A 24,607-nucleotide genomic window follows, 5' to 3' on the forward strand; every position below is an offset into this window, starting at 1 on the left:
ACAGGTGTGTGTTTGTTCTGCCTGTTAATGAGGTTCTGTTGTGTCTTGCAGCGTGCAGGAGGATCATCCCATCATGTCTTTCACTGTCTCTAAAAACGGACGGTTAGCTCTGCTCAACGTGGCCACTCAGGTGAGCACCTGGTTACCTCTTGACAGCATCAGCTGGTTATCACAGAGTCTCTGAGGGTAAACACTGGGAGCCTGAATGAAGGACTGCACTGTTTCAACAAGGCTTGGTACATGTGTGCTAACAAGACACAAAGACACGTCTCATGGAGGGTTTGTTCGAACTGACTTCCCTTTAAAGAGTCTCCTTCCTCCATCCTCTGAGTGAGAACAGATCAGAGCTGGCAGGATGAGACCTCACAGCTCATCCTCTGAGTGAGGACAGATCAGACACAAAACAAGAACACCCTGCACAGAGCTGCAGAGCGTGTCTGGGTATCATCAGCACAGTATGCTTGGTGAATGGGAAGTGACGTGTAATTTAGCTGAACTCTCCTCTACCTGTGTCTGCAGGGAGTTCACCTGTGGGACCTGCAGGACCGGGTGTTGGTGAGGAAGTACCAGGGTGTGACCCAGGGCTTCTACACCATCCACTCCTGCTTCGGAGGACACAACGAAGACTTCATCGCCAGTGGAAGTGAAGGTGAGGTTTAAAACACTGAGAGACAGTAGATACACACACACACATAGGTTGAGGGGGGCGCTGTTTCCTCTGTGGTTCACAGTGTGTCCCTGCAGCAGTCACTGCTGGCTCCGTATCATCAAACATCCCTCTAAATTAGTGATTGGTAAAGTGAGGTCACAGTAGAGGAGAAACATGAACATACCTGAGGCAGGGGAAACATGTTTGTTTAAATCTGATCTGTGTTCCGTCCCCTGTCAGACCACAAAGTTTACATCTGGCATCGGCGCAGTGAGCTGCCCATCGCCGAGCTGACCGGTCACACCCGAACAGTCAACTGTGTGAGCTGGAACCCCGTCCTGCCCGGACTGCTGGCCAGCGCCTCTGACGACGGGACCGTCCGGATCTGGGGACCCGCCCCCTTCCTGGACGTCCAGGATGCAGAAGGACTCAATGGTAAGAAAGTGAGACTTGTGTGGTTCTTAAAGGACTCTTTGGTGCTAGTCATCAAAAGGACTCTCAGGTACAGGAACCTTGAGATGATCCCAGAGGAGACCTGATACCTGAAGAATCTACTTAGATGATGATGATGATGATGATGATGATGGTGATGATGATGATGGTGGTGATGATGATGATGATGGTGGTGGTGATGGTGATGAAGATGATGGTGGTGATGATGGTGATGAAGATAATGGTGGTGATGATGGTGATGAAGATGATAGTGGTGATGATGGTAATGAAGATAATGGTGGTGATGATGGTGATGATGATGACGATGAAGATGATGGCGATGAAAGAGATGATGGTGATGATGATGAGGAAAGTGATGAAGACAATGAAAGTCATGATGATGATGATGATGGTGATGAAGGTGATGATGGTGATAGTGATGATGATGACAGTGATGATGATGACGGTGATGATGATGATGATGATAGTGAAGATGATGATGATAGTGAAGATGATGGTGGTGAAGATGATTATGACGATGAAAGTGATTATGATGATGGTGATGATGATGATGATGGTGATGGTGATGGTGATGACGGTGATGTTGATGATGATGATGATGGTGATGATGATGATGATAATGACGGTGATGGTGATGATGATGATGATGACGGTGATGATGATGACGGTGATGATGATGGTGATGGTGATGGTGATGATGGTGATGGTGATGATAATGATGATGATGATGATGATGATGATGATGCTGATGATAGTGATGGTGATGGTGATGATGGTGATGGTGATGATAATGATGATGATGATGATGATGGTGATGAGGGTGGTGATGATCATGAAGATGGTGATGATGATGATGATGATGAGTATGAGGATGATGATGATGATGTGCTTCCCCCCTATAGCAGAATGTTGCAGCATGGACAGCTGATGAGCCGTTACCCTGGTGACCCTGAGGAGCATTGAGACTCTTTAAACACTTGAAACCGTGGGGGAGGCTCTGGTGATTGGACAGCTGCTTCCTGTCGGGCGGGGCCTTTGGTGCAGGTGAAGCTGTGCTCCACCTCCAGCAACTGACTCACCTCTCCTCCTATGTGGACCCTCAGCCCACTCCTGGACCCCCACCTTCCCCCCTCACCTTTATTTATTATCAGCTGTTATTTATTGATGAGGAGTTCACTGACCGTGGGAGATCTGTGTTCTGTCTGAAGAACTGTCCCCCACTCTGAACCTTTGAAGAGATTTAAACTCCAGGAGCGTGTGATGGATGTAACCTTGCTGAGTCTCTGCAGACTCTGACCCTCTTTAGATGTAGAATCAGAGTTTATGAGTTCTCTTTTCTCAAAGAGAGTTTAGTATTGATGAGCATGTTGCACAGACAGGACGACGTGTTGACTACACTCTGTGTGTCTCACGTAGAGTGATACATGTTTGGTTGAGTGTACAGCAGCTGATGTGTGATAAATATGAAGTTTAAAGGATTACCTGTCGGTCCTCACCTGTGCACACCATAGTGCATATTCCTTCATAATGTCACACCTCTAACCCGTCTCTCTGTTTCCTCTCTGCACACCTCCAAGAGACTCTTTGGTTTAGTTGTTACATGTTCAGACTTTAATTTATCACATTAATTTAATTTCTTGTAACAGTGAAGGACTAAACTGAGCCCAGAGATCACCTCTCAATATTTCAAACATAAGGCCGCTGTTCTTCTGTTTCATATCGTCAACAAATCCCAGTGACAATCGAAACCAGCAGAAAGTCGCTCTCTGACTCACAGATCAAAGTTTAATATGTTGGAAATAAAGTCAGAGTGAAGGTTAGGAGTAACTTTCAGAAGTAGTAAAATAAAATTAGGTGGTAGATGTTTCACTTTTCAGCTTTGTCCTCAAAATGTAAATTTAAAATGTTTCCTTTGTTGTTTGTTGTTGATCCACTGGTGCTACTGAACTCTACAAACACACCTGAAGTGAACGCTAACATCTAAAGCTCCAGTAAGGAGTTTTTATGAAATACTGGAACTAATATAAAAGCCTCTTTATGATCTGCTCAAGCAAACAAGAACATTCACACCCAGATATTTCTATACAGTCATTTCTAAAGCACGACACAGCTGAACCACTGCTCACATATCAGTAAAGAGATTACAGTTAGCGCTTTGTCCAAAGGGGGCACCAGAACCACACAGACCTCCTCACAGGAGCTTTTCTATTAAACAGGATAAACAGGGACTACTTTCAGCAGTGGATGAATACATGCGGTTAGAACGTTGGATTTGTTGACTTTAAGAAACAAAGAGGATCACCTGAATGATCCTTCATGGTGTCAAACAGAAGCCTAAAGATGGAGGTCGCCATGTTGGAAATGCTGACTCAGCTGACTTCCTGTTGATCAGGACAAAAATACTTTTACGGGATGATGTTTTAACACCTCCGGTTTGATATTAAAACTCATAACTTAAGGACCAGAGGAGTCGCCCCCTGCTGGAAGTCAGAGGGAGTGCAGGTGGGGGGTTCATATCCCGTCTTGCAGTCGATGGTCAGTAGATGTTTAACCGCAGGGCTCAGTAACGATGGTTGGTTTCTGTTACAGGTGAGAACACATTTGTACACAGGTGTAACATACAGGTATTATGAATTTGTACAAAGTGTTTCAGAGTAAATGAACTGTGTTGCCTGACATCCAGTTTCTGTACATGTGCTGTATCTCTCCATGTTCTGGCATGTATGGTGTTCACACGGCGGGCAGGAGGACGCCAGGGTTCAGGGTTCCCACACCTGCTTTTTACAACAAACAGCTTTGTACCAAAACCTCTGACTGCACTGAACAAGAAACACACACACACACATCTGTCACCTCAGCCTCTCCTCATATTGACACTGTTATGTTTCCTAAACGTCTGCAGGAGTGTCTGTGGGAACCCTGCTCATCTGCCCGACACCATCACAGCCGTCACAGACACATGCCAGTGCTACACACCAATAGATGTCCCTCACACACACACACACACACACACACACACACACACACACACACACACACACACACACACACACACACACACACACACACACACACACACACACACACACACACACACACACACACACACACACACACACACACACTGATGTCACAGCTGTGGTGTTTCTAGTTTCTGCTTCTGTGATTTCCTTTAGTTTGAGTGTTTCCGGCTTCTTCTTCTTCTTCTTCTTCTTCTCTTCTTTTCTTCTCGCTGTAAGGAGCCAAAGTAGGAACTCTCGTTTGCTTGCAGGCGGTTTCTGCCACAAACCGTTTTATATTTTAAATGTTATTAAACCAGTGATTGTACTGTTCTGTATCGTTATGTAGGACAAGTGTTATGTATGCATATTTTAAATAAAGCATTCAGGGGTTTAAAGTGTCCTTTGCTTTCAAACGTCCCTCTCTCAGCGCTCTGACGTCTCTGCATGGACGACTGCAGGAAACAGTGTCTGCTTTTATCTTTACCAACAACGTGCAGCTACAGTCAGTGCTAACTTCTTTGTTTGTGCTAATCCCCTCACCGCACAGACAACATAAAGTTACACACGAACGGTAATAAGTATCCCTTTAATCTGTCCCGCTCCGCTCAGACACACTGCTGTGACTGAAACACTGCTTCAGCCTCCTGCTCAGGGTCAGGTTCTGGTTCAGATGTAGTGAGGTTCTTCTGGAGCGCTCACCATGTTTGTGTTGGTGTTTTTCTGCCTCTGCATCTATCTGTAAGGGTCTGCTCCCTCCCCAATTAGACAACGTTCAGGCAGCCAACCAGCACAGTCCCTTATTACCACAGCAGCCCTGCCAACTCAGATCGCTGCACAGATACTTAGGTTAGAAGCTGAGAGGCTGGGGCGCTGGTTGCCTGGCGGCCCAACAAACAGAGGCTGCGGTCCTCGTTGCAGAGGTCGCTGGCTTGACTCCTGGCCGCGACCATCTCCTGCATGTCTTCCCCCGCTCTCCGCTCTCCTCTCCCCAGGTTTCCTGTCTCTCTTTAGCTGACCCATCAAATAAAGGCAAAAATCCCTAAAATATACCTTGGAAAAAAAAATAAACTGAGAGGCTGCAAAACCTCAGCAGAGGCTTCAAAGAGACTGGGACATTTAAACAGATAAAGACACGTTTAATGATCTTTAATGACCTCATGGAGTCAATTTAGTGACCTTTAATGAACTCATGGAGTCCATTAAATTAACTTTAATGACCTCATGGTGTCCATTAAGTGACCTTTTATGACCTCATGGAGTCCATTAAGTGACCTTTTATGACCTCATGGAGTCCATTAAATGACCTTTAATGACCTCATAGTCCATTAAGTGACCTTCAATGACCTCATGGAGCCCATGTAGAAATGTAGAACTGGGAATGGGACTTCTCGCGTGACCTGCATGACGTCACCAGGTCATCTTAGCAATATTAGGATTTATTATTGCACAATTTTTACTTTCCTCAAATTCAAGAAGCTTGAAGGACGACTGACTGTCATGTGATCAAGGCTCTTACCTTACAGATTGCTTAACCACTAAATTTAAAATATATAAATAGGCTATATAACTTTAAATATACAAATTATACTGTATACACATCTGTGTGAAGATAAATAGATTAAGGCTGTTTTCTATAATTACACTTACAGGCCAACTTTTTGACTGTAAATTTCATTGCAACTTTCATGCTTCTATTTAAATGTCGCACTTTTTTTCATTTCATGTTAAGGTGCTCGTTTACGCTACCATGCACGCGGGCTTCCCCTGGGAATCCCGTGTTCCACATCACAATGCTATGAACTCTGGGTAATTCCCTTACACTAAGTCTTAAGAAATGCCCACTTAAGGAAAGGGGGCATAAAGGGCTCAAAAAGTCAGCGAGAGATCCCTCACACACTGGAAGATTTGACAGTGGGACAGCCCAAAGCCATCACGGATTTAGCGGGAACGCGCCTCAAAGTCAGTGAGTGCTTGAGGGAGGACATTGAGATTGGGCCAAGAGCTTTGGGATGCCACTTACTGTAATATGGCGGCTCAGCAACTACTTCCGGTTTGAGCGGAGGAGAGAGGAGAGTGAAGTTATGAGCTTTGAGATACACCCAAGTCCATTAAATGACCTTTAATGACCTCCACACAACATAATAAATCACAATTATAAACTATAAATCTTATCTAATGATGTGTTAATGTTTTGTTCAGCCTCAGAGTGAGGGATGGACAGAAGGATCATTAAACATTAAAGCTTGAAGGCCTCAGAGTTTCATTCAGCAGCTCTGATCACAGACGTGAGCCGAGGAGGATACTTTACACCGTATAGTTTTTATAAAGATGAATATTTGAGGCCAAGCTCAGAGAGAACAGAGGGACACATCCTCAAACATGTGTCAGATTAAAGAACGTGCCCTGAAACTAATAAACATATAACTAAGAATAAAAACAGACAACTAGACTTTAGATTTTATTTATGAAACATTAAATCTCAAATCATGAACACTGACGAGAGTCTGGAGTGAACGTAGACACATGTTGTTCATTAAAAGGCCTTTAAAACAGAGCAGGATAAACTATGTGTCCAAGATTATCTGTCCTCACACACACGCACACAAACAGGACTGAACACACACACACACATCTTGCTGCTCGTCTGATCCACAGTGTGTGTTCAGTCAGAAACATCAGTGCAGGTTTGATCTCAGAAATAAAACATCATTCACACACACTCATGCCGTCCACACACATACACATGCACACACACGCACATACACACACACATATGTACGCACACACACTGAGGAAGAGATACATGAGTGTGTGTATGTGTTTGTGTTTGTGTGTATGTGATGGAGGTCTGCAGGTCTCACAGAGGGTCAGAGCAGGATCACAATTAGAGTTTGAATCACCCTTCAGCACCTTCACAGACTTTGACTCACTGTGAGTGAAACTATGAGGAGCAGCAGCAGGAGTGACACCCGAGCAGCTGACAGTGATGAAGAGGAGGGAAAGAGTGCTTCAACATGACAACAAACCTCAGAGAGTCACTGAGAGCTCTGAGGAGGAGAGGAGTCATGGTGTGGTTTGTCCAGCAGAGGGGGCTCTGTCTGCAGTGTGTTAAAGAAGGAGCTGGGTTCATGCCTCCTGCGGTGTGACAACGACCTCTATTTAGTGAGGTCGATTAGTCGATTATTGAGAGTCTTAAAGTAGGATCACCTCAGAGTAGACGATCCGGTCACGGTTAAGACAAGGATCTGTTAAATCTGTGTCAGAAACCCTGAATGGCTCAGATTCAGGGCTCTTCTGTTTGGTCTGAATTACGACAGCAAACCTCCAGAGAGCTGTGAGTTCAACTTTACTGAACTTTACTGGGCCCAGAACAAAAAGGCACAGCTGAACAGAAACATTAACCGAAAGCCAATCAAAGAGCCCTGCATGCTCTGAAGGTTTAAACACAACCTTCTCCAGTGTTTGTGACCAGGCTCAGACCAAAGTGAGCTGACCTACAGCTCTGATTAAAGCCTCCTGCAGTCTGAGCTTAGATTGAATCTTTAAGACAATGAAGACGATGAAGACGTGCTGAAGGGATCAGAGTTAAATATTAACCTTAGTGATGAAGAGATAAAAACTCTGAGAGTGACTCCAGAGAGAGAGAGAGAGAACACCTGATGCTCTGACAGACTGTGCACACAGGAGGAGGAGGAGGAGGAGGAGGAGGAGGAGGAGATGAAGGAGAAGTCTGGATTTTGGCAGATGGGGGTCAGGGATCCTCCAGCCTAGTCGTTTATAAGAGCCAGGATCATACTGGAAGAAGAAGAGAGGTGTGTGTTAGTGCAGGTCTCACCAGTGTGTGTGTGTGTGTGTGTGTGTGTGTGTGTGTGTGTGTGTGTGTGTGTGTGTGTGTGTGTGTGTGTGTGTGTGTGTGTGTGTGTGTGTGCGTCCTCACCTGTACAGGTAAATAAAGAAGCAGAGCAGGTGGTAGCCCAGTTTGATCATTGCCTCCTTCATGTGGGACTTGAGCTGACCCCGGTTGTGGATCTCAGTGGGGTCGAACACGCCCATGTTTCCCATCGGGACCTTAAGGTACCTGAGGGACATACAGAGGAGGAGTGGCCAGGTGAGTCCGTGGACTAGACCGGTGTGTGTACGATCACCTGCACCAACTGCATCATATCTCTGATCAATGATAGACTGAAGGTGAAAGAGAGCTGAGACCAAGCGTCAGATGTATAAGTGAGGAGAGACTCAGAGTTGAACCTGTTTAAATATTCACTGTAAATAAAGTCTTATTTATAATGACGGCTCATCAGTGAGCGTGGAGACAAAGCTCCACTCACAGCATACCTGTAAATGTTCCAGGCTGACACAGGGAGGTTCAGCAGGAAGATGAACCAGTGCATGGAGACCAACATCAGCATGGTGGACAGACACTGACCCACCATCTCTGGAATCACCCACTGAGAGAGAGGGGGGCAGAGAGAGACAGAGACACACACACACATAGATCAGAGAGGAACTGGTCTCTCTGTTTCCCGTGTTGTAAAAAGTGTAAATATAAAACATGACAATCAGTAAAAAGGACCTGTCCGCTCTGACTCACCTTGTTGAGTTTCGAGCAGCATGCTCGTGCGTTGATGTAATCACACTCCAGGTCAGACAGAGTGATGATCTGAGCTCAGAGTCAAAGACACAAACTAGTTTTCAGCATCTTCCTCCGCTACTGTCAGCTCAGACTGAACAACATGAAACAAACTGACTGACTGACACGCTCATCTCTGACCACAAGGATAAATATCGTTTTATATTCTGCACACATGGAATAGATCTCCTTCTGGTTCAAACACGTACAGAGCTTAGGACGCAAAAAACAGTCTGAGGGTTTACATCATTAAAGTTTGAATTAAACTGGGAACAGATCAGAGAGAATAGGTTAGATGTTAAACTGAAACATGTTTATATAAATATCTGCTCATATTAAATTTGATCAAACAGCTGATACAGAAACATCATCATCAGGTGAAGAGATAATAATGATTAAACCTCAAAGAGGTCTCTCTGAGGGACCGAGGAGGTTCCTCCACAGAGCCAGGTTCACACTGAACCATATGTAAACTTGATCTAGAACAATGCAGGCTGTCTGGACCTGACCCCGGTTGGGATGGACTGAGGGAAAGTTGTCCTGAGGTCTAATGAATCTGACAGAGACCCTGGTCTGTGAGTCCTCTGTTCCTCAGGAGGACCTGATCCCTCTCATGGTGAGTTGTATCTCTAAACACAGTTTAATGTTATCTTAAACACTTAAATGTATCAGTCTCTGTCGTGTTATCTCTCCTGATGTTCCTCCTGATTTATAAAGAGAAAATTTATTTAAACTTTCCTCTTCCTCTCCTCAGTCTCAGCTAGCCTCTGCAGCTAACATGCTAACTAACGTTACTCCGCTCGGAACTGATCATCTGTATAATATATAATAATCAATAAGAGCCTGAAAGCATCCTGCCTGCGTGTCAAATCATCTCCTCAGGAAACAAACACCGAAATGAAGGATACGAAGTAAACCGAGAGGAAAATCAGAGCACAGCAGTCCACCAGCGACAGGATGAACACTGCCGCCTCCATCTTCTTCTTCCGTCTACACTCACTTCCGGATTCTGCGTCACTCACTACGTCATTCACAGCTATTTAAATGCAGCACCGCCGCGTGACGGAGGGGAGGGGAAGTGCACCCGGACAGACTCACTGAGGAGAGTAAACCTGAAAGACTTTTAAAGGTTCAGTGAAACAATATTTAAAATAAACCGGAGCATTAAAAAAAGAGTTTCTAAAGCTGCTGTGAACAAAGTTACAATCATACTTCACCATCACTGACCCTCGCTGTGATCTATTTCAGACTGTGTTCCCTACATCCTGCTCATGATCCTGATCACCTTTATACTGCATTCGTATATTCTCTTTCAGAGCGACTCACAGGGGATGAGGATGATTCTGACTTTATCAAAGTGCAGGGAATATTTCTGGAAGTGTTTCGATCAAAGCAGGATGGGAGAATAAAAAACAGTCCACTTCAAGTATTTCAAAATTGCTAAAACACATTTTGTGACATCCACCATGCTTTACTCAACACTATAAGCACAAACCCAATTTTCAAACTACATTCACCAAACCTCTGACTCTTCCTGCAAAACCAAATAATGTTGTCAGATCATACCCTGAGTCAATCAAAATTAAAAGAAACACTGAGCAGTCATTACACACTACATACAAAAACTGAAAACAATACTCAGAACATGAAGCTGTAGAAATAAGGTTTATTGTTCACAGTAGACTAAATTAATTTTGCAAAAAAAATAAAAGAAACCCTCTTTGAATTCAGCACCTGTATACATTATACTGTATACAAAACAAATATGAGAAGCACATTACAGTGTAATCCACAAAAACACCTCAAGTGCTTCCAGTATCTACAATCATTCAGCCACAGCATCATGTCTACGTGCTGGGTCAGGCCACAGGACTTCATCCACATCACAGGCCATATTTGCCCTGGCCAAGCAACGGGGGTAAAACCCCTGGCGGCCAGATCCAGGCTTATACTGATTTCCTCACATCATTAGCCACTAGTGTGATCAGATTTAAGTGGTTGTGTTTAAGCTGTGACACCTGTGCTTCAAATTTGTTTAACTTTTTCTACCTGTGCTTATCATTATGCAACACAAGTGCATCACAGTGTAACATGTGTTTTAGTGAGTGAGAATGTGTTTGAAGTTGTGTCTAACAGGTGAAAAGTGCTTATGGTTTGGCCAAAAGAGTGACTGATTCAATACATTGGTTCAGGCCGATAAGAATTTTGTTCAGACAATAGGGTTTAGTGTTTTAGCAATTGAGAAATACTGTAATGTTGGATCAGTTCTGTGTTTTTAACCTTAGACTGTATATGAAGCAGCATTAGTTTTTACCCGGGTCACATTAAACTGTGACTGTCATCAGAGGATCACTCAGTTTGTTTTATTTACTCAAAGTTTCTGTAACGACCTCATTAAATAATCCACTCCTCACTGTAATGCAAACATCTTTACACGCATCATAACACACACACACACACACACACACACACACACACACACACACACACACACACACACACACTCACACATGCTGAGAGCAGTTCCAGCAGAGTGACTCAACCTGCTGTCAGTCAGGACGAGACGTGGGCAGGGCTGCAGGGGAGAACATGAGAATAGTAAACTATGAAGGAGGAAGAACGAGGGAGAATGCTTCAGAGTTTCACACTGCTGCAGGAGGTACGACACACACAGAGGGAGAGAGAGAGAGAGAGAGAGAGAGAGGACGAGTATCACAGGGCTCCAGGTGGAACTACACAGGGAGAGACGTGGACAGACAGAGAAAGAGAGAGAGAAAGGAATAGAGAGAGAAAGAGAGGGAGAGACAGACAGAGAGAGTATGGCCGGGGATGCTCTCGTCCTCTGTCTGCACGCCTCTCTCCTCCTTCTCGTCCTGGAGATTGGATGTGTTTCTGCAGACGGCATCGAGGTGGAGAGAGCGACAGCTTCGGGAGATTTCATCATCGGAGGGATCTTTCCTCTTCATGAAGATGTTGATAAGGAGAACATCTCCTTTGAGCCTCACCTGAAGCCCTGTATCAGGTGAGATCATCTACCTGCACACTGAATGATAGCTGCTCTGTGTGAAGAGTCATCAGACTCTGGAGGAGAGGAGGTTCAGGTTAAGATCAGGACAAACTAACAAGATGTAAGGATTTAAAAGTCACATAAAAATTTCATATGGATGTGCTCATGAGTGTTTCTAGAAGAAGAGGTTAACCATGCAGAGAAAACTACAATAACAATCCAGGGACAGTAACCACGGTGATCTCAGATCTAATATTGACATGTGTGTTTCTGTTCTCGCTGCCATAATAACCTGTTGTTAAATAAAGACACTCCCCAAAACAGAGCAGGGCTAAACACTCTGGATTAAGACCGCTGTTTCTATTCAGCATGAAGGCTCATCTCTATTTACACATTCACTAAAGGGCCATCACAGAGGACTTCAGAGTCCTGGTCTCTGTTAGTCCACAGTCCTCTCCTCTTGAGGACTCTTCACTAATCTGCATCATGATGTTATTTAAGTGTGTGAAGGCTCTGTGGAGCTGACTGTTTAAAGTGAAACTGAGACTCCTCTGGGGGATGTGATGAACTGAGCAATGACAGAACCATGTTTGACCAACATTTATTTGACCTGTATTTGATTTTACACTTCGACCCATGTCCCATCTGTTAATATGGAGGAGGCGGGACTATTGTGCTGCCCATGATTGTCTGCAGTCATTGGTTGGTACCAACAGTAGGGGGCAGTAATGTCCTCGGGGTTTTAAATACACTACTGATTAAATGATGCAGATTTGGTTTAAAGGCCTCAATCACAAGCCTGGTTCATGAAACCACGACGCCATGACGCCACAACGCCACGACGCCACGACACCACGACGCCACGACGCCACAACGCCATGACTTCATTATGCCATGACGCCACCACGACAACGAGATGCCATGACGCCACAGCACCACAAGGCCACAACGCCACAACGCCATGACTCCATGACTCCATGACGCCATGACACCACCATGCCACCAGAACACCACAACACCCCAACACCACAACACCATGACACCGAGATGCCACAACACCATGAAACCACAACACGACGACACCACAAAGCCATGACTCCATGATGCCATGACACCACCACGCCACCAGGCCATGACACCGTGACGCCATGACACCATAACGCCATGACGACATGATTTAAGTTCAGATTCAGGCTGCATCAGGGAATTACCAGATCTCATTTCTCAACATGGCCAACCCGCCTGCAGGAACGCCTTCGTGCTCCATTGACCTCGATAGGCTACCTGAGTTTAGTGTGACAGCAGGTAAACTGTGAAGAGGATGGAGGGATGGATGGATAGCTTTGAGAGAAAACTCTTTGAAGACTTGTTTTTGATGTTCAGGAAGTCCTGTACTGAAGCATTTCCTCTCCTCTCTCCTCTCCTCTCCATTCTCCTCCTCTCGCCTCCTCTCCTCTCTCCTCCTCTCCCCTCTTTCACAGGTTTGAGGGGAGGCGTCTGGTGAAGATTCTGGGAATGATCAACGCCATAGAGACAGTGAATCGCTCGCCCCTGCTGTCGGATCTAAACGTGACTCTGGGCTATCACATTCTGGACTCGTGCTCAGACGTGGGCACGGCTCTGAGAGCCACAGCAGAGTTCATGCAGCAGAGCGACTGCTCCACCTCCACCTGCGCTCAGCCCGTCATGGCTGTGATCGGAGCGTCTCATTCTGAGACATCCATCGCCATGGCCCGGCAGCTGACCCTGAAGATGATTCCTCAGGTGAGCATGAACAGCTGAACAGCAGGAGCATACTTTAATGTCAGTAAGGGAGCAGGCAGGGTTCAGCTTCAGAGCCATTATTCTTGGACCAGGAAGTAGCAGGAAGGGTTGAATTATGGGATGATGACAGCAGAGGCGTTCATGTGATCTATTTCTGCTGAAGTATTCCTGGAATGATGACAGAGATTAAATAAATAGGACAGCGTGAAGGCGAGGCCGCGAGCACAAACAACAGCATCCTCCCTGAGAGCGTGCACAGTGAGCGCGCAGAAATCTGAGTCAGGACTTTATTATGAGCAGGAGAGAGATCATCACACAGAGACCACATCACAGACTATCTGTGGTCATGGTCTCTGGAGGATGAACCATCCAGGTAGTGTGACCTCATAAAGAAAAATGGATTAACACTTTCTCACACCTGAGATCAGACAGGTACAACCTCCTTCAACAAGAACATGAAGCTAACAGATCAGACGCATCAGTCCATACAGAGAGACGAGGAGGAGAAGCAGTGAGCGCGTCAGGAGCGACCCCCCTGCATGCTGAGAACTAAACATTCACCATCAGCTGTTTCTTTTACATGTTAGCTCAGTTTAACATGGTGAAACTTTCAGACCAGTGTTCATATAGGACGAATCATGAAGCCTGTCACTCCTCATTAACTAAGATGAAGTGACATGACTTTGTTCACATTGATGACATCATCAGTTCCACCTGAGGAGATCATCCCTCTCTGTCCTCATGATCTTCTTCGTAGTAAACATGGTGACTCTCTCTCCTCCACAGATCAGTTATTCATCCACCGCTGTCATCCTGAGTGATAAGGCCCGCTTCCCGGCCTTCATGAGGACCATCCCCAATGACGAGCATCAGACCGCCGCCATGACAAGCCTGCTCAGCAGCTTTGGCTGGAGCTGGGTGGGAATCGTGACCACGGACGGAAACTACGGCCAGTCGGCTCTGGACCACTTCGTTTCTCAGGCGTCTCTGAAGGGGATCTGTGTGGCCTTCAAATCCGTCTTACCTCAGTCTGTCACCAGTCCAGACAACTCCCTTGCAATCAGGGACACCGTTGAAACCATCATCAAGAACCCCAAGGTGCAGGTGATTGTGTCCTTCGTCAAGCCCACGCACATGATGGACCTCTTCCTGGAGCTGCGGGACCAGACGCTGAGAGCCGGACAGAGCATGGAGTCCATGAAGAGAGTGTGGGTGGCCAGTGACAGCTGGTCCACCTCCGGATCTCTGAAAGGGAACCTGACTCTGGACGACATCGGACCTGTTGTGGGCTTCACCTTTAAAAGTGGAGACCTGTCCTCATTCAACGAGTACCTGAGCCAGCTGGAGGCAGCCGGACCTGAGTCTACGAGGAACAACTCCTTCATTCATGAGTTCTACGTTCACCTGAACTCCAGCAGACACTCAGGAGACCCTGAGCTAGTCTCCAGAGCTGTGTCTAAACTCAGAGAGCATGCCTACGCCGACGCCATCTTCAACGTGGAGATGGCTGTGAGTGCCATCGCTCAGGCCGTGGCCTCCATCTGCAGGGAAAGAGACTGCAAGACCCCGAGAGCCGTGCAGCCCTGGGAGGTACCCCCTTTACTCTGTTTGTGTGTGTGTGTGTGAGTGTGTGTGTGTTTCCTGTCATGGATCAACATTTCCTGTCAAACCTGCTCGTATGACATAGTAAACACAGATCAGTTCTTGATAGGTCAGCCAGAGTACGAGACGATACCAAACATCACAAAATAATAACAATAGAAAATGATACGACACGACATCATACAATACAACTCATTAGGATACGATAAGAAAGGATTCAATGTGATCTGATTTGATATATTTGTTTGTCTGACTGTAACTCTGTGCAGGTGCTGAGAGCTCTGCGGATGGAGGAGTTTAAACTTCGAGGACAAAGCTACAAGTTTGACGGCAGAGGAGACATGAACTTGGGATACGATGTGTGCATGTGGAGGTCTCAGAGAGGACACGATGTGGTGGCCGAGTATCATCCTCACAACAACAGCTTCACCGTCACCAACAGCATCACCACCCAAGATCTGCACCTCCTCAGGGTAGGCGTGTGTGTGTGTGTGTGTGTGTGTGTGTGTGTGTGTGTGTGTGTGTGTGTGTGTGTGTGTGTGTGTGTGTGTGTGTGTGTGTGTGTGTAAACACATGCCAGCAGGGCTGTGTGTTTTTACTGCAAACACTGCTGTAGAGCTGCTGGAGAAACAAACAGGCTTCGATTTAACCCTTATAACCATTTCCTGTCTTCATCTTCACTCACGGTCTTTATCTTCACTTCCTGTCTTTATCTTACCTTTCTGTCTTCATCTTTACTTCCTGACTTCATCTTTACTTCCTGTCTTTATCTTCACTTCCTGTCTTCATATTCACTTCCTGTTCCTATCTTCACTTCCTGTCTTCATCTTCACTTCCTGTTCCTATCTTCACTTCCTGTCTTCATCTTCACTTCCTGTCTTTATCTTTGATTCCTATCTTTATCTTCACTTCTTGTCTTCATCTCTCTACCTATGTCTCTCAGCTCGTCGTCTCTCGATGCTCAAACAGCTGCGTCCCCGGAGAGTTCAAGAAGACAGCTGAAGGTCAACACACCTGCTGCTACGAATGCATCAACTGTACCGAGAACTACTACTCCAACAACACAGGTAACACACACACACACACACACACACACACACACACACACACACACACACACACACACACACCACAAACACCTACACAAACCTCTGATACTGATCTTGATCCTGTGCCCTTGCTCCTTGCAGATATGGACCAGTGTCTGAGCTGTGACGTGGACACTGAGTGGTCTCCTCAGGGCAGCTCCGGCTGTAACCTCAAAGTCCTGCTCTTCTTCTCATGGCAGGACGGCTTTGCCATCGTCCTCCTGGCGTTCTCAGTGCTTGGTATCATCCTGGCTCTGCTGGTCTCGGCACTGTTCCTGCATCAGCGGGACACACCTGTGGTGAAGGCCGCGGGGGGGCCGCTGAGCCAGGCCATCCTGTTCTCTCTGGTGGTCAGTTACGTCAGCGCCATGCTGTTCGTGGGCCGGCCCAACAGGCTCCAGTGCAAGGCTCGACAGGTGCTGTTCGGCATCAGCTTCACTCTGTGCGTGTCCTGCATCCTGGTGAAGACCCTGCAGATCCTGCTGGCCTTCCAGTTCAACCCCGGGCTGCAGCGCGCCCTGAGGAGGCTCTACCAGCCCTACGTGGTCGTCAGCATCTGTGTGGCATTACAGGCGGCCACCTGCATCTGCTGGCTGGTTCTGAAAAGTCCATTTAGCACCACCATCAAACTTCCCACCGAGCTGCTGGAAGACTGTGATGAGGGCTCGAACCTGGCCTTTGGGGTGATGCTGGGCTACATCGCCGTCTTGGCTTTTGTGTGTTTCATCTGCGCCTTCAAAGGACGTAAGCTGCCGCAGCACTACAACGAAGCAAAGTTCATCACCTTCAGCATGCTCCTCTACCTCATCTCCTGGATGCTCTTTGTTCCCGTCTACGTCACCACCACAGGAGTCTACCTGCCCGCCGTGGAGATGGTGGTCATCCTCATCTCCAACTATGGCATCCTAAGCTGTCACTTCTTCCCAAAGTGCTACGTCATACTTTTCAAAAAAGAGCAGAACACCAAGAGCGCGTTTAGGAAGAACCTGTACGAGTTCTCCAGCAGAAGCAGAGACACGGACTCAGGGGTCTACATGTCAGAGAAACAGTCGAGTAATTTCGTCTCCATCATCAGCGTCTCATCTCTCTACTCGCCCTCAGCTCTGAACCCTGCTGAGGAGAGAGACTGCAGAGAGGAGACCTGCTGCTCTGGTTTACACAGACGATCAACCAGCAGGCACTGCCTCAGACGGAGCACCAGCATCTAACCCGACCTGTTCTACTGATCCTTAATGTGCAATTTATTTTTATAATAAATATTATATTTGATAGCATCTGAGTGTCTTTGTGCTTTCTCTCAGAGGTTTGAGCTGTTCACGTTTATATCTATAAAACAGAGAGAGAGCAGGCTGCAGCGTCTGAACCATGAGACGCTCAGACTCTTCAGGTACTCACTGAGAGTCTGAATGATGGACCTGGTCTCATCAGAGCTCCTTAAAGCTCAGCAGCCTGTTGCACCAGCTGTGTGTGTGTTGAAACGTAGCCTAGTTTGAACATAATTTCTCATTTAGGACACTCTACCTAGCGTTTGGGCGTTGCACCAGCTGAGATGGTTCCAACGAAAGCCTAGGTTTCAACTTAATTCTTACACTTAGCTCCTAGTAGGTGTAAAGTCCTCCGCAGTGTACCGGTTGACATGCTGCGTCGTTTGAAAGGTGGGATGAATTGGAGGATGAGGAGATACAGAGGGTTCTCCCAGCTAGATTACTTTATCTGTAAGAGATTACATCCTTTGGAAAAAATATGATGACCAAGATTTGCTCTCCTAAGTATTAACATATGTTGTAGTTGATCATTTCACTGTTACTATAGTTATCACCTTACTATGACACTTTATCAAGACTTAGGTACCTTTTGTTGTTTTTCTGCAACAGTAGCGGCAGTTGGTGGAAGTTTGTTTCAGCTGTCGGTCAGTTCAGAGACGATTATGCACGAAAGATAACAATGTTACAACCCCTGCATCAAATTGGTGCTTTCCTCTGATTGGCTGCTGGAAGTGCAAACGTCATATCTGCCACAATGTTTTGGTTAGTTTGGACGTTACGGTCTACTAGTTAAGATGAACCTTACGTCTCTGTGGTGAAACCAAACAATGACACAACTTAAGTTACAAACTAACTAGTTTCATTGTATGGTTAAGGGTGGACTTTACACCCTAACTTAGGACACAACTTATGCACAGCTGGTGCAACATGATGCAGGTGTGTAAAGTGTTATGAGGTGCTTACAGTGTGTCACCCTCTCTCTCCGTCATGCTCTGCTCTCACAGCGGCGCAGCTGAAACACTGAGGTGCAGAGATTAGACGATGAAGGCGAGGTGACTCAGAGACTTCAAACAGCCCCTGAAGCTGAGCTTCATTTCATCCTCATTGTTTTGAAGGATTAATCAACACACACTCTCACGCACAGGGCCTGAACATCAGCTTCCTGTGGCCTGACAGGTTTACTGTCAGTGTGACAGCCTGGTTATGAAAGTATCTCCTTTGTCCCTCTCTCAGTAGTCAGGTCACTGTGAATCACAAGATTACACCTCAGCTAATGTGTCCTCTGAGTAAACAGCTTATGTAACGTCAGATAAACAGCTGCAGGTCTGATGAGCTCCATCAGACTGACTACAGACTAACCAGAAGACAATAAAGCACTCAGGACTTTAACCTGAGAGGGTTTCAGAGTAAGAGCATCTTTCTCTGGTGAAGTCTCCGCAGCGTGTCGTCTCATGAGGGTCGACCTTCAGTAGACCCTTCATGTCTCACTCTGAGCAGACCTCAGTGTTGGCTCAGGGATTAGTTCCTGCAGACTGATAAGTGTTTGCTGACCCCACCCGGGCGCCCTCCGTCCTGCGATGGTTCTTGCGTGGGTGTAGATTTAGAACAACATACCTGCCGTATTTAGAAACTATTCTCTGCCATGCTGAGGGGATTTGAAAAGCATTTTCCATCCAGCACCTGTCATGTGTGATGACAGTGAGTCAAGACGGTTGTGAAACTTTGTTTTCACTGCTCTCTGTGATGATGCCAAACTCTGACAGGAAGAACGAGGAAGAAATAAAGAGGCCTGAGAAGGTCCAGACATTTACAATCCACGCTGCATACCATGAATACCTGCAGGAGGCTGCTCAGCACCGCTCACCAATAAACATCATTCATCATTCTTTTTGTCTGAGGTCTCTCAGCCTGCACACAAAGACAGGACGAGCAGCTTTAAGTGAGCCTCCATCAGCTGGTCCTCAGCATTCAGGTCCATAGAATGAACTGGAGGTAGGGCTGAAGAGGTCAGGAAGGCCGGTTCACTTAGGGATAAAAACACAAACATGTGACCCAGCAGGTCCTGATGTGTTATATCAGTCAGAGATAAAGAACCTAACAGCTACAGAGACAGGGTCCATCACACACTTGAATCAAACCTGAGACTTCAGAGATAAAAGATGAACATTTATCACAGCTCGACATTCACAGACTTCACTGCTGCTGTGCATGTGAAACGCTGTTTTGTGACGTACACAAGCATGTAAAAATAATACTGCTTACAGTTTCATATACAGTGCTCAGCACAGAAGGTTCCACATGTAAGAGAACTGTCACAAGACCTGAGAAAGAAAATCATTTCTTTACACAAGAAAGGTGAAAGGGACAAGAAGATGAGCAAAGCTTTACTCATCAGTCAGAATACTTTAGCAAAAGTGATCCAGAAATTTAAAAAGGATTGAATTGCAACAATCTCTCAGAGACGTCAAGGCTGTTAGGAAGTTAACACCCCGACAGGAGCGTCTTCTGATGAGAAGGGTTGAAGAAAACCGCCATGCAAGTTCACTGCAGTAAGCTAAAGGTGTAGCAAGTCAAACTGGAGTGACCGTTTCCCGTGCCACAATACGGCGTACGCTGCAGAGGAATGGCCTGCATGGGTGTCGCCGACGAAGGAAGCCTCTCCTAAGGCCTGTGCACAAAAAAGCCTGCCTAGCATTTGCCAGGACACATGCTGAGAAAGGTGAAGATGACTGGAACACTGTACTATGGAGTGATGAGACCAAAATTAATGTTTTTGGAACTGATGGCTTCAAAACTGTACAGCGCCGTAAAGGTGAGGAGTATAAGGAGAAATGCATAGTGCCTACAGTAAAACATGGTGGTGGCAGTGTCCTCATGTGGGGCTGCTGGGGTTGGAGAGCTTGAAATCATGAATTCATAAATGTACTGTTCAATACTGAAAGAGAAGACGCTGCCATCACTCCGTGTCCTTAGTCGTGCACCACCAACATGACAATGATCCCAAGCACACATCTAAGGCCACAGATGAATGTCTGAAGAAGAACAGGGTGAAAGTGGTTCAGTGGACAAGTATGTCTCCTGATCTGAACCCAATTGAACACTCGTGGGGAATTCTGAAGAGACAAGTTGAGCCTCATTCTCCATCAGGCATCAAGGCACTAAAAGAGGTCATCCTCCAAGAATGGAAAAAGATTGATGATGCAATATGTCAGCAACTTGTCCATTCTATGCCGAGAAGACTTGGTGCTGTCCTTAAAAATCATGGAGGTCATCCAAAATACTAGGTGTAGCAGTTTTCGTTGTGGGGTGTATTCATTTTTGCTATAATTATTTTGAGTAAAACCGAATATTTTGTAATTCAAGTTATAGTAATAACTTTACTTTCATGAGATGAGTTAAACAAATGTTCTATGAAACTCAGTGTTGTTGAAATATTTGAAATTGCTCTTTTGTTAATTTAGAAATTGATTAAAATCTTTCTTTTCAAAGGGGGTGTACTCTTTTATGCTGAGCACTGTAACTCTATGAAGACAGTGTGTTTTAGTATTCAAACTTCTCAAGAAAAAACCTTTAAAAACTTTAATGACCTTACATCTCTAAAATCAGTTTAAAGACTTTAAAGACTCGGTCAGACTCGTTAAGGATCCTCCTGTAAACGGATTCCTCCTGTAAACGGATTCCTCATGATGGTCTCTGTAACGCGTCCGGGCATGAGTCCGGTTTTAAAATAGGTTACACACCTCAAAGAGCTCCCTGAACCTGGACCTGGACCTGAGCCTAGACCATAGACTGTATAAAATATGGGCGTAGTATCCGTGATGTCACCCATCTGTTTCTGAAGCGCTGTTTTGAGGCCAATCATCGACGGGAGCCATATTGCTGCTGTCGAGCGAATGTGACGTAAAGAGGCGGGCTTTGAGCCTCCTAGCCAACAGCTAGTGTTCCCGCAGTCAGCTGTGCCTCTCATTGGAAGACTCTTAATCTCAATATCTTCGAAATTGACGCGTTTCAAAAAATTCACTTCCCTTACAGTATGTGCCGATCGAGAAATGAACTATTCAGACTACACTATTCTTTCGTACCAGGCTGTAAACATGTTTATTTCTGCTGTAAAGATCGGCTTTTTTGAATTGGTGTGTAAGTGGTTTCCAGTACTTCCTGAGCCAGCCTCAAGTGGATCCTCGATGAACTGCAGTTTTTAGCACTTCATTGGACTCATATTTTTAGGCTGGAGGATGCCTTGTCATTGTCCTCACTGTATTAAAGGCTTAATAAACAGACACACACTCACACACACAGACACACACACACACACACACACACACACACACACACACACACACACAGGGCCTGAAATCTCAGCTGCTGATCTGGAGTCCTGTACCTATCAGGTTTGCTGTCAGCACGTCGACCTTTCAGAAACAAAGACTTTCTCTGTTTCTTGGTAACAATAAATTAAAGGACTTTAGTTTAGAGTTTCAGGATGGGTTTTCAATGCCAAATTTTATTTTCAATACCAAACATTAAAGTAATCATTTTGGCTTCATAAGGACTTTGTATAAAATCGGATGATTAATTGATTCAGTGACAACACCTGACCTCTGCCTTTTTATGAGCGCACGCAACAATTATCTTTTACGATCAGCAACTGACAAAGATAACTTAACTAGCTTCCATAAAGAAGGTTAGCAGTGCCTGTGGCTGGATAAAGATAACTATAATTAGCAAAATTTCACTGGAGCTGGCTACCTGTAGCTGAGGCTAATTACTGCTAGCTAAAGCTTAATAATTTAACTTTTAACTCAAGCTAACTCATCACAACCAAAAAACTTGCTGTTGCTAAAGCTAGCTAACATGAACTATAACATGCTACTGTTCTACAGCTAGCTAACATAAACTATAACACATTACTGATCTACAGAAAGCAAACATAAACTATAAAACGCTACTGTTCTGTGGCTAGCTAACATAAACTATAACATGCTACTGTTCTACAGCTAGCTAGCATAAGATCTAAGATCTATCTACGATAAGGTGGACGAGCTAACCCAGCACCAGAGAGAATACTGGCAGAGTAGCATCATGCTAACAGAGCTAACACCGGACACGAATGCCACATTGGAAGGATTTCACCTGCTGTGGGCGGACAGGACACAGGAGAGCAAGACTGAACAAACGGGTGAAGAAGGCTAGCTCAGTTCTGGAACCCATGGAGGTGGTGGCTGACAGGAGAATTATGGCCAAGCTGTCGTCTTTGATGGAAAAATATTCATCCCCCGTACAGTGTGTACCGATCTAGAAATGAGCTATTCAGACTACACTCGTCTTTCGTACCAGGCTGAAAACATGTTTATTTCTGCTGTAAAGATCAGCTTTTTTGAATTTGAGTGTAGTCTATGTGGTTTCCAGTACTTCTGGAGCCAGCCTCAAGTGGATCTTCGATGAACTGCAGTTTTTAGCACTTCCGCATTGGACTCACAATTTTAGACCGGAGGTTGCCGCTTTGGTAGCTAGCAGTAGCAAGAAGCTGTCAGTGGAAGTTATGGACCAACTGGACACCTTCTCTGATTGTTTTCATGTGTGTCAGCTGACGAGGTGTCTCACAGTGAGGGCCTCACTCTAAGCTCGGGTTGAGGTTCCCTGACTCACTGCCCGGTCTGTCTCAGAGGTCTGAGTTAATGAGGTACAGTTTCCAGACTTCAACATGAAGCCTGTGGAGAAGAAAAACTCAAGACATCTAAGTCTCTGGACAGTTACAGTTTGTGTTCATGAAGACACTGAAACCAGGACTTATAGAAGGTTTGCGTGTTATGGACAGACATGTTGATTTATTAATTGTTATTTCAAGGAGTGAATTCAGAAAAAAAAAAGTTTGACGACTTTCTCTCAAAAATCTGACTTTTATTCTGAATTTAAACTTTTCTGATTTTTGAATTTGTTGTTCGTGGTCCCGTCCTCTTTTATACTTTGGACCCTCTGGTGGATTTTATAGATCCATGTTTCCTTTTAGGTAAAGTTTCAGAATGTTTTAGTGTTTGGAGGACACTATCTGAGCCTGTCACATCACCTTCACTGATTTCAGACAATCAAACCCAGGACTCTGAAAAAGGCTCAGTCCATCTGAACGGATCCAAACCTGCTGTCCAGAGGTCAGGTAGTTTCCATGAGGCTGCAGAGTCCTGCAGGACCGACAGGCTGCAGAGTCCTGCAGCCCTTTAACAGCTCAGTCTGTATTTATCTATACTAGTTGTATTGTCATAGCTTCTTAATTAATTTAGCGCTCATTATTCTTTATTATCGGTGTAATGAGTGTGTGGTTCTGCTGGCTGTAAAACAAATCCCCCCTCAGGGTCAATAAAGAGATCAAGGATCCAGGATTTCCCCTGCTGCCACATTCCTGAACGCAGACTGTCATGAAAAGAGAACACATTCATCTTTAAGAGAATCAGACAGCATGCAGTCTGACGACTTATTATGGTCTGTCTGTCGGTGGGAGGGTAAACAGCTTCAGGTGTTTTCTCCCGTCATCGAGTTTCATCCTCACAGAAAATCCCCAACCCTGAACCGGTCCATCAAGTTCAACAGCCAATAAAATAGAATCAGGAAGGAAGAGTGACGAATATCACAGCTTCTCTGGAATCTGCCTCAGGATCTACATCCATGTTTCACACACACATGCATGCATGCGCGCACACGCACGCGCACACACACACAAACACACATATTCACACAAAGTCTGCAGGCAGAGACCTGGTCTGGCTTAAAGTCTGCAGGCCTAGACTTGGTCAAGATTTGACCCGGCTGTGAGAATTGTAAAGTCTTGTAATCAGATACAGAGTCATCTCAGTGAAACTGAAGGTGTTACACATCCCTCTGACAGGTGTAGAGACCACATCAAAACAATTAGAGACTCAGGTGTTTGGACTATTTAAAGATACTGTCAGGCAGGTGAGGGGCCAAGGTAACAACCAAACAAAATTTTAAAGAGCTCTGACCAGTTAGGATCAAATAAAAGTCTAAATCAATCTGAACTTCAGTTTCATTTTGTTATAAAAACATGAAAGAAAAACTTCCAGGCTGATCTAACCCCAGGGCTGGAGGTCTGGGGGGTCTGCAGCTTCAGTGGATGTTGAAGCAAATCTTTGCG

The 24,607-nt window shown here is 45.5% G+C and overlaps 3 protein-coding genes across 6 annotated transcripts in view; 2 read left to right on the forward strand and 1 right to left on the reverse strand.

Moving 5' to 3' along the window:
* wdr26a (WD repeat domain 26a) overlaps window positions 1-4,504 on the forward strand; it is an 18,666-nt gene extending 14,162 nt beyond the window's left edge. For 3 of the 4 annotated variants that reach the window (XM_034697883.1, XM_034697882.1, XM_034697885.1), the window contains 4 exons: window positions 52-130; window positions 520-649; window positions 890-1,084; window positions 2,005-4,504. In XM_034697883.1, coding sequence (XP_034553774.1) covers window positions 52-130; window positions 520-649; window positions 890-1,084; window positions 2,005-2,030 — 430 coding nt within the window. In that variant the 3' untranslated portion in view covers window positions 2,031-4,504. The remainder of the gene's footprint in view (window positions 1-51; window positions 131-519; window positions 650-889; window positions 1,085-2,004) is intronic. The other variant, XM_034697884.1, reaches the window with a different exon arrangement.
* A 2,045-nt stretch (window positions 4,505-6,549) lies between these two features.
* cnih4 (cornichon family AMPA receptor auxiliary protein 4) lies at window positions 6,550-9,775 on the reverse strand. Its single transcript, XM_034698239.1, has 5 exons — window positions 9,643-9,775; window positions 8,696-8,764; window positions 8,440-8,552; window positions 8,042-8,182; window positions 6,550-7,899 (listed from the first exon to the last, which is right to left on the reverse strand). The coding sequence occupies exons 1-5, from the start codon at window positions 9,709-9,711 to the stop codon at window positions 7,872-7,874; spliced, it is 420 nt and encodes a 139-aa protein (XP_034554130.1). The 5' UTR covers window positions 9,712-9,775; the 3' UTR covers window positions 6,550-7,871.
* A 618-nt stretch (window positions 9,776-10,393) lies between these two features.
* Window positions 10,394-17,469, forward strand: gprc6a (G protein-coupled receptor, class C, group 6, member A). The gene is made up of 6 exons (XM_034698095.1): window positions 10,394-11,756; window positions 13,223-13,505; window positions 14,292-15,095; window positions 15,377-15,580; window positions 16,051-16,174; window positions 16,298-17,469. The coding sequence occupies exons 1-6, from the start codon at window positions 11,554-11,556 to the stop codon at window positions 17,401-17,403; spliced, it is 2,724 nt and encodes a 907-aa protein (XP_034553986.1). The 5' UTR covers window positions 10,394-11,553; the 3' UTR covers window positions 17,404-17,469.
* Window positions 17,470-24,607: the final 7,138 nt, after the last annotated feature.

Source organism: Notolabrus celidotus, chromosome 12 (genome assembly GCF_009762535.1).
Source record: "Notolabrus celidotus isolate fNotCel1 chromosome 12, fNotCel1.pri, whole genome shotgun sequence".
Taxonomy (NCBI): Eukaryota; Metazoa; Chordata; class Actinopteri; order Labriformes; family Labridae; genus Notolabrus; species Notolabrus celidotus.